Source organism: Osmia lignaria, chromosome 9, assembly GCF_051020975.1.
Source record: "Osmia lignaria lignaria isolate PbOS001 chromosome 9, iyOsmLign1, whole genome shotgun sequence".
In the NCBI taxonomy this organism is placed as follows: Eukaryota; Metazoa; Arthropoda; class Insecta; order Hymenoptera; family Megachilidae; genus Osmia; species Osmia lignaria.
Genome location: NC_135040.1, coordinates 713911 through 724742, shown reverse-complemented (window position 1 = coordinate 724742; position 10832 = coordinate 713911). Strand labels below are relative to the sequence as shown.

Here is a 10832-nt window from a genome sequence, read left to right as displayed (position 1 = left end):
GGTAATTGACTATCGCAAGTTAAACGACAAAACTATTGAAGATAAATACCCACTCCCGAGGATGGATGACATTTTAGAGAATTTAGGTAAATGTGCCTATTTTAGTACATTGGACTTAGCCTAGGGCTTTCATCAGATCCCTGTACACGAGGATTCTATAGAAAAAACAGCTTTTACAGTGGAAAATGGCCATTACGAGTATTCTCGAATGCCCTTTGGGCTGAAAAATGCCCCTGCCACTTTCCAGACGATGATGGATAAAGTTTTAAGAAAGTATCTGCACAAATTTTGTTTCGTCTACATGAATGACATTGTAATATTTTCAAAATCATTGCAAGAACATTTACAACACCTAAAACTCATATTTGATGAATTAAGAACGTATGACTTGAAAATACAACTGGATAAAAGCGAATTCTTACGAAAAGAAGTACCGTTTTTGGGACATATTATCACACCTCATGGAATTAAACCAAATCCAGACAAAACTGATACTATAATAAAGTATCCCCTTCCAACTACGCAAAAAGGGATTAAAGCATTTCTAGGACTCACCGGCTACTACCGGAAGTTTATTACAGATTATGCAAAAATAACCAAACCCCTCACGAAAGTGCTCAAGAAAGGAGAAAAAATCGATTGCGAAGATAGGGATCTCATCGAATCATTTAATAAATGTAAAGAATTAATCACCAATGCGCCCATATTAAAATACCCTAACTTTGAGAAACAGTTTCACATCACTTCAGACGCATCGAACGTCGCGATCGGAGCTGTCTTATCTCAAGAAGGACACCCTATATCATACTATTCAAGGACGCTGAATACAGCCGAACAAAACTACTCTACAATAGAAAAAGAGTTGCTAGCCATAGTGGAAGCATGTAGACATTTTCGACCGTACATTTACGGAAAAAAGTTCGTTATCGAAACTGATCATAAGCCGCTTACTTGGCTCTGGTCTTTAAAAACACCTAACTCCCGACTAATCCGCTGGAAGATCAAGTTAGAAGAGTACGATTACGAGGTGAAATACAAAAAGGGTTGCGAAAATAATGTAGCCGACGCTTTAAGTCGAATAGAAATAAACATCGAAGAATCAGAGGAAGATGACTCACTATCGATGTTACCTCAAGTGCCGGATGACACTCCTCTCACTATCGAAGAAATGGATGAAATGCTAGATGATGCAACAGTCCATACCGCTGAAGAGAACCCGGTTTTCTCATTACCTATAACAGATAAAAATATTCATGCATTCAACTACAGTATAATAATTAAAGGAGGCAACGATTATCAAGTAAAAACGAATAAGGATAAAGTTAAAATACAATATATAGTAAAAATTAATAAGCAAAACGCAGAAACGCAATTGCTTAAGTTTCTTAATGAAAACGTAAAACCAGATAAGCAATATGGCATTTATTTTGCAAATGAAGAATTAGGAGTTGCCACTTACAGGATACTAAAGGAACATTTCAACGAGAAATTAAAATTGATCAAAACAAATACCTGCACACCATCAACCGAAATAGCTTTATGAAAGAACTTGAAAAATACCATAACCAAACTCATAATGAAATACAAGAAACAATAGCACATTTTAAGAAGAAACTGTACACACTTAATATGGATAGAATTATTCAAAATTATATAAATCAGTGTGAAACATGCCTTGAGCATAAATATAAAAGAAGGCCCTACGAGACAGAAACTTACGGACCCATAATTGCTAATAGACCGCTTCAACATATACACATGGACATTTTTCATTTCAATAAGGAAAAATTTCTTACCATTATAGATATTTTCTCTAAATACGCTCAAGCTTATCATTTGCCTGACGGAAATGCCACCACTATATTAAATAAACTACGACATTTCTCTTCGCATCATAATTTTCCAGATAAGATTACTACAGATAGCGGTAGCGAATTTAATTCGACCGTATTTAAAGAATTTTGCAGGATTCATAAAATTGATTATCATCAAACCACCATTAACAGACATACGTCGAATGGACCCATAGAAAGATTACACTCTACCTTAAAGGAAAAATTAAGTATATTAATAGATCAAAACCCAAGGGAAATAACCAAAAATCACATGACTACAGCTATTCTAATATATAACCAAAGTATTCATTCCTCAACAAATTATGCCCCATTCACTCTCTTATACGGTCCCTATAAAGAATTACATAAACACATTATAGATCCCGATAGTGATACCATTGAAAAATATAACGAAATTAGAAAAAAGGAAATTTTACCGTTCTATGAAAAATTATACCAAAAACAACTACAGAAGCAACATCTACCTAATAATTCGGATGAAACGTTGGAAAGTAGGGAAATGTTCGTTAAAACGCATCAGCAACAACGCGATAAAACTGCTCCCCGTTATCAAAGGTTACTTGTAGAGAAACAGCAAGGCCCCTCATTAGACTGCCATATACACGGACAGCAACGCCGCTATAACTTAAGAGATGCCAAAAGATTAAGAAAAGTCTCTTCATTTTTACAGGAGGATGAAAATAATATTGACCCTGACGATCTCAATTATACTCGTGAAGAGTATCCAAATTGATCCAAACGCAACGCATTACAACTATCAACAAGGAATCGGAAGGATTATGGAAAATTATCACTATCTACATTTTTACATAAACATAACGTCCCTTAGACATACTTACAACAAAATCCTCATTAGTTATACCATATTATCTGGACGGGAGGAACTCAGAAATTCAAGTTTATTCAGGCAAACCAAATCCCTATGTAACGAAATTTATCAAAATCTACAACAAATTGCACCCTTAACCGAGAGGGTTAAAAGAGGATTAATAAATGGATTGGGTACAGTAATCAAGTACATTTTCGGAAACCCGGATGCTAATGATCTTGACAAAATAAACAATTATTTGACTTCGCTCGAACGCCAACAACACGAAGACATATTAACTCTTGGTAAAACAGTAAGCATTATAAATACGATAAGTAATACCATAAATGGAAACACAGAAATGATTAACAAAAATTTACAAAATCTTGCAAACACTCTTAGTGAACAAAGTACGCGACTTGACCTCTTCGAAGCCATTATTACCCTTATCACTCAAGAACAACATTTTCTAAATTTACTTGAAAAAATTAAAAGGTCGTTCGTTTTCTCAGGAGAAGGGTTTGACTTAGAAATACTAACTTATGAAGAAATGTCAGATATAAAAGCGCATTTATTAAAACTTTATTCTCGAAGAGAATTAATGCTACATTATCACGATTTATTGGATTTTCGATTTACTCAAGGATCAATCGTAACCGCCCCTGACTCCATTATCTATATACTTAAAATTCCGATCCTTAACCCTATCGAGTTCTCCTTATTTCAAAGACTTGCTACAATCAGTCATAACAATCAAACAGAAATTATAACTACACCATGGAAATTAACAGGAACAACAGTCAAATTATTTGCTCATAAATGTCAACTAATATACGATCACGATTATCTGTGTTACCGAATTGTCGCAGAAGAGATCAGACCAATCTACATTTCAATAAATGTACCTTTAGTATTGGCATATCCGCTATCGAACAACTCGACATTAATATCATGCAATTATCCGATAACTATTGAATATAACAGGAACAAAACCACTCTCCAAGGAACACACTTTGTCCAAGGAAACGATGTACAAGTACAAGGTCACAATCTTAATGAAAATCTCGGAGAACTAAAGCAATCAGAAATCTTGCCTCTAATCATCAGGAATTATCAATTGAATTTGGAACCTTTGAAAACGTTAACTTCACCTACAATAGATATACCAACATTTCAAAAGCTTGGAATCGAATTTCATATGTCTGTAACCAGTGTCGCAATTATATTTTTAATCATTATAGGTCTCTTAGTCCACTTCACATACAGGAAAAAGGGCAAAATACGTCAACCTACCCAAACAATCAATAACAAGGACGTCATTGAACTTCGGCAGGGAGGAGTTATGTGACGACACATAACCCCAGTCTTATCACCTTAGGCAGGACATGGCACTGCAACAGACATAACAAAATTCCGACTCGAGGATGAGAATAAGACAAAGAGAAAAAGAGAGCTTACCATCGCCTCGACGACAATTCATTCATTCAGTGTTGAACCATCGACCTAAGCTGTCGACCTGTACGGACAAAGTAAACGTGTATAATTAAAAGAATATTGTATATTTACTTACCTCCTGTCACTTAACTCCCGCGCAAATTCTCCGTTCGCGCATCTACCCGTGATATCGTCGAACCCCCTCTTCCAATCCCCCCCCCCCAAGATTCCCCTTATTTTGTTCTTCCTTCAATCGCGTAACGCCACGAACCTTCCTGCCGACCGTTTTCCAACCCTGAGATTTCTTTTCCCGCAACTATCCTCCCTGCGTGCACCCCCAAGAGATTTGTGTGACGGCCGGAGCGAGTCCCTCCCTCTGTAAAAGCCCCCAATTTTCCCCTTTTCCCAAATCGCCACGAAACGTGGCTGGCGCTCAATGAAATCCAAGATTGTACGGAATTATAGAGTGCACCCACGCGAAATATATACTGATCGAATTGAATAATCTCCTCCTTTTCGAAGTCGGTTAATAAAACAGAAGATAATGGCTACAATGCAAACACGGTTTGGCATCCATTCTCCCAATCCTTAATTTGATTGGCTAATCAAATTCATCCACCAATCAGGATGAGGATAGATCCACCAATCAAGAGTAGAAATCCGAGAAAAAGCTCCACCATTGTTTAAATTTGAACTATTTGGTATAAAAAAATTTTCTTTAAATAACTTCTATTTCTGTAACTATTACAATTTTTATCTCACATGCTTGAAACCTTGTCACCAATGGTGAACAATAATAAAAGTTTTAGAAGTAAAGGTTTCACAATTAATGAATAGCTCTGCTATTTTGTAACATCTTTACTTTCAAAACTTGAAATACATACATACAGTTAAAAGTTTTATTTATATCTTTTAAAAAAATCTGAACTTTCCATCCATTAATTATCGCCGAACAAATTCTTAAACTATATATATTTCTAAACGCTTCAAGGTGGTATACTCCTTTAAATAGACAAAAAATATTTTATACTTTTTACATTGAATCACGAAATTTATTTCCATAAAGAGCGTTTCTTAGGGATTGAAATCTATCGTTTGTTGCTCTATATGTCATATAACCCTTACTAAAATATAAAATAATAATATCATAATAAAAAGAATTCAGCGTAAAATGAAACTGCTTATTCAAATTGGCGGCTTTCGTCGAATTGAAAATAAAACATTTCGAATGAAGTTCACAAGAAAAAACAGTCCTTGAGAATACGGTGTATACATATGTGCAGGTCAGATGCTTTTTACCACTTCTTTCCTTTGTTTCCTGCATTCCTTACTCGGTCATATTTATGACCGACATGTCGCACTATGTGAAAGAAGAATATCGGCCGACCAGGAACACATAACATTCGTCACAAACACGAACAGGTTTCGTTGAAGTAGACAAAGCTGTAGTATTATCACTGCAAGCGTTACAGAAAATCTTGCCACAATTTCGACAGTGATGCTGAAACAGAAATGATTTTTACTGCTTAGTAATCAGATATTAACCCTTTGCGGTCCTATGTCGAGTGTGGCTCGACATCGCATTTTGTTCTGGCTCGTCTTATGTCGAGCGTCACTCGACAATGTCACAATCTTACGCTAAATGACTACATATACAGGGTGTCCCGTAACGCATTTTCACCCTCTCAGGTGGTGGTAGGTAGGGTGATTCTGAACAACTTTTTCCTTTGCGAAAAAGTGGTTTGAAGCTTCCTTTTTGAATTATTAAGCAAAAACACTGACCAATCCGAGCGCGTATAGCGCGCGGGCTTAAGGACGGCAGCGTCGGCTACGACAGCGGGGCTTGACGTAGGTCACGAACAAACGGCTCGGCGCCTCGTTAGCATAGCACAATAAAAAAATTTAAGTAGTTAAACATTTTTTGTTGTTGTTGAAAAGGAATACGGAATCTAATCTCTTGTCGCCTGTTATTATGTAAACAAGGAAATTTTAAACATTCTAAATAAAAAATAAAAATGTTTGACCCCGAAAAGGGCTACGTAAGTGCAATACCTAAGTGCAATAAACGAGGCGAGTTCACTAGCCCGACCATCAAATCAGCTGTTCCGCACACGCGTTTCTTCGTCGAGTGATGAAGACCGACATAATAACCCAGGATAGACCCAGGTAGGAATTATCTGCTTTCAGCATAGCAGGTAAATTTACGAACGAATGGGTAAGTTTCATTGAAATTGTTTTAAAATTTTTATTCATTATTTCATTTCAAACATTTTTATTTTTTATTTAGAATGTTTAAAATTTCCTTGTTTACATAATAACAGACAACAAGAGATTAGATTCCCTATTCCTTTTCAACAACAACAAAAAATGTTTAACTACTTCAATTTTTTTATTGTGCTATGCTAACGAGGCGCCGAGCCGTTTGTTCGCGACCTACGTCAAGCCCCGCTGTCGTAGCCAACGCGCGCTATACGCGCTTGAATTGGTCAGTGTTTTTGCTTAATAATTCAAAAAGGAAGCTTCAAACCACTTTTTCGCAAAGGAAAAAGTTGTTCAGAATCACCCCGCCTACCACCACCTGAGAGGGTGAAAATGCGTTACGGGACACCCTGTATATGCGAAACCTGCGACAGAAAACCGGGATTGCATGTCGGAGAATGTTTTAAACGCTATCATATCATGGTAGATTATAAGCTGTGAACAATCAAAAAATAATGTTTAAAATACGCGGATCGCAAAGGGTTAAACATTAAAACGTCCCATAAATTTAAGTTAATTAACCTCGGTGCTTGAATACCATTCTGCACTTTTTCATTTAAAATTTTGTATATTCTCGATTAAAAAATAGTTTAAAAAAATAAATTGAAGAGTTTTCAGCAAGAGAACTTATAGGGTTGAATGTCGACTACTGAAAATTGTTTAACAGAACGTACATAAATAATAACTCGAAGAGTGAAGGAAAATAACTCACTCAAACGATACAAATTGTATAGGTCTCTGGCAGATCGAGGGCGGAATGTTTAGAATCCAGAAACTCGGTTAATTAGAGACACAAAAAGTTGTCACTATGTACTTTCATACATGGCAAGTCAGTATAATATGCCACATTGGGGAGTATGTCAATTTTTAATCATTTCCTACTGAATTTAGAGTTCGCTACAATTGCGCGCTTATTTCATTCAATTTAGTGCAATCGTTTACACGACAATAATTACTTGCTTTTATCTCCATTTATTTTCAACAAATCGAAGTCTCAATTTAATTCAATAGTCTAACTAGAATGCGGATTATACGTATATAATCAGTTAGTCAATAGATTATAATTGAGAGGTTATAAAATTCATTTATTATTATAATCTTTTATAATTTACTGACTAATCTATTTGCTGACATTCAGCAAAACTGTGTTCTTTGTGTTAGAGATTTTAGGGAAATAAAATATCGGAAAAATATGTTATTATACCAGGGATTCGAGTTGACTTAATACATTTATTACTCGAAGAGGTCATTTATCACCCTTGTTACTTTCATCGGACTGGCAGGGGAGATCGGGTGTGGTTGTCACAATTGTTATAACAAAGAAACTAAACAATAGAAATGTACTAATAACCCATGGCAACGCGTGGACATATTGTTGCCTCCCCCCCGCGATCGCTTAGTTCGCTGTAGATTAGTATCAAGACACAACGGGTCATTGTTAGGTTTGATACACTTGAAGTAAATTTTTGCAATATCTTTTCTGTTAGGTAAGTATATTGGTTTCTTAGAATCAGCTATAACGTCTTTAAACTCCGATAGTTTAAAATTTTATCTAACTTATTTTGATGAACTTTTTGCATTTTTCGAACTTCGTAATAAATAAGTGGATAGTTTAAATTATTTAACGGTGTGGGTCAAGTTGTCACAGAACATTTAGGGTTAGTTGTCACATGTGACAATCAACCCTGTTTTAACTCGGTATATCATGGGATCTTGTTTTTCTTTTTTTTTGGTAACAGGTCTTATCGTTAATAACAATGCCACAAAGGAATAGAAAAACGACGTCCAAAGGTGAGATGGCCCCAGAGTTAATGTTTCGTACGGTAAGGGAAGTAAAAAAGGGCAATAACACCATAAGAAGTATTGCGAGAGACCATAATATAAATTACCGCATTCTTGCGCGACATCGCCATTTTGCGAACATTGAAATTAATAGTGATATTACACAGCCTGAAACGGTTGTAGGATACAAAAAAATAGATAAATTTTTTCCGATGTATTGGAAAATGAATTGGAGGCCTATCTCCTTCAAGCCTCTAATACATATTTTGGATTAAGTTCAAAGGAAGTAAGAAAAGTTGTATATGAAATTGCTAAACCAAATAGAATAAAAATACCACAAAGCTGGGAAACTAATAAACAAGCTGATGCTGACTGGTTTTCAGCGTTTACGAAGCGACATACAAAGTTAACGATAAGATCACCCAAAGCAACCAGCTTAGCCCGTGGAACTATTAACACGTTCGCGGCGGGGCCTGAATTTAGTGTCCCCGCCGTGGGGCGGTGTTGTTTTTCGTACTTTCTTCCATCTGGCGGCGCTGATTCGAAATTAATCATATGCTCCTAGTTTCAACATTGTCCATCTTTTGTGAACATAAAACAATCGAAATAAAAACACACATTGTTATTTCTGTCAGAACTACAGCCGACTATTGTTGTTCATCCAAGCAGTATAACAAAATAAATATTAAGGACTGTGAGTCTACCAAGGTACCTACAAACGGTAGGGAAACAGAAAAGCCGGCAGTTGATAGCGCAAGCAAGATGCGGATCACTAAAAAGGTGGAATAGATACTAGGAAGAGGAAGATAAAAAAGGGTGCGTCCTAGGCGAGGACAAATTTGGAAATTTAGAACATTTAATCAGGGAATGTGGAGAATTAGATACGGAGATAGACATGAGAGAGGTGGTTGGTGAAAAAGGAGGAGACAGGGCAGTCCCCTCGGATCCTCTATTCTGCATGTTTTATTATCGGAAAAATGTAAATATTTCAAAATGGCCAAGAAACGATCGCGCTTCATGACACTCTTTATACAGGTATTACCGTACATGTTAACCGAGGATGATTAAGAAAACTGATGGAAAAGAAAAAAGAAAAAGGAAATGACAAAAGATGGAGGACAGTCAACTGAACAAACTTGAAGCCAAAGCGATAATACAAAGATTAGGTATAAGAGGGTAGCGTCCGAATTATAACAGGGTATTAGATAGGATTGTAAGATAGTAGAGGTAGAGGAGAGTAATTAATTATATGTAAGTAAAAAGGGGTGTATGTGAGAGTGGGTGTGGAGTGTGGAGAGTGTGAGTAGATAGAAATAGGAAATATTGTAAGCCAAGTCCCTTTTCATGGCCGAAAGGCTGAAAATAAATACTAAATACAAATACAAACAAAATAAATATTGTGCTATAATAATTTCAACGATTCAACGAAGCTAAATTACACGTCATAAACCGACTCGTAGCGACAATAAGTTTATGAAGCCATTTTTCCTTTCAAAAATATTTTCGCGATCACAACCCAAGTCTATTGCCTTGGGACCAGCATGTTAAACTACGATTTCGTTATTTTCAACCATCAGCTCTCAGGTCAGAGCGCTCCCTCAGTTTATGGTCTGCTACGGGTTTTTCCGAGCCACGCGGAAACTTCCGCGCGTCACCATTTACTTAGCAAATTTCGGAGGTGACCATCGTTGGCGTGAAGGCGTTCACTGTCTAAAGCCCTCAACCAATCACATGGCTCACCCCCTTCCAAATCTTGACTTCCGAGGTGATTTCGATGGAAGTTTTCAAACCGAACGACAGAACACGTTCAGATTTCATTACGTAGACACGAACAACCAATAAAAAACGTTCATCACAACTCAACTCAAGATTCATTTGCAACCGAACAAAATTATCACGTATTAACCAGGTTCAGAATCATTAATTTGGAGCTGAATCAGAGTGGCGTTCGGTGCCCGAATCCACGCAACTCACACAACAATTTTGTTGAGACGTGTCTGCGCCATCTATTCGCTACAAACTTAAATCATCCGCTTAGCGTGGCCTACGTTTTTTCCCTTTGTCTATTCTAACGGCACAACATCGTCTTGCGCAGTGCAAGCGTGGACGGATTGCATTTCACTGTATTCTTATAATATTAAATATCTACATTTAACCGATATTTTTAGTGATCCACAGTCCTACCCCACAAAGGGTCTAGCCGTATAAGCATAGTGAATCGGCCCTAGCAACAATGTCGGTTGATATTTATACCACATAATGCTTTTTGCCTTAACAACAATTGTGTGCAATTTCAACCCCCTACCCCCTTTGATAATGGAGATATGAGGGTAAAACCCCAAAACTTTACTATTTTTTTTCTCGGAAACTATTTAAGATATTTGAATACATTAAAGTGCAAATAGTAGGTATTCATTAGCTGTATTTCATTTTTTTTTTCAAAATTCTTATCCGATGATTAAGGGTTAAAAATTAATAAATAAATTTTTGAAAGTGATTTTTATAAACAATCCCCCTTGAGTGACACCCGCTGAAAAAATGAAGAATAACCCTTTACTATTTAACTATTATCTGTAAAAGTTTCAAGAGTGTCAGATTGATACATCATAGTTAAAAAAAAATAAAACCAATGCAACGCCCTTTCACAAGGCCAAGCCAGGCTGAACGTTAAAGGCGCTCAACCTAACCGACCT

The 10832-nt window shown here is 36.5% G+C and overlaps 2 protein-coding genes across 4 annotated transcripts in view; one reads left to right on the top strand and one right to left on the bottom strand.

Annotated features, from left to right (window-relative positions):
* The first annotated feature begins 1629 nt into the window (after positions 1-1629).
* On the top strand, positions 1630-4012 carry LOC143305682 (uncharacterized). Its single transcript, XM_076690194.1, has 2 exons — positions 1630-2411; positions 2527-4012. Exons 1-2 carry the CDS (start codon positions 1630-1632, stop codon positions 4010-4012), a joined length of 2268 nt encoding a protein of 755 aa, XP_076546309.1.
* Positions 4013-4348: 336 nt separating this feature from the next.
* LOC117609905 (protein RUFY3) overlaps positions 4349-10832 on the bottom strand; it is a 161298-nt gene continuing 154814 nt past the window's right edge. The window contains exon 12 of one of the 3 annotated variants that reach the window (XM_076690195.1): positions 4349-5599. In XM_076690195.1, coding sequence (XP_076546310.1) covers positions 5459-5599 — 141 coding nt within the window. In that variant the 3' untranslated portion in view covers positions 4349-5458. The remainder of the gene's footprint in view (positions 5600-10832) is intronic. The other 2 variants (XM_076690199.1, XR_013062762.1) reach the window with 2 other exon arrangements.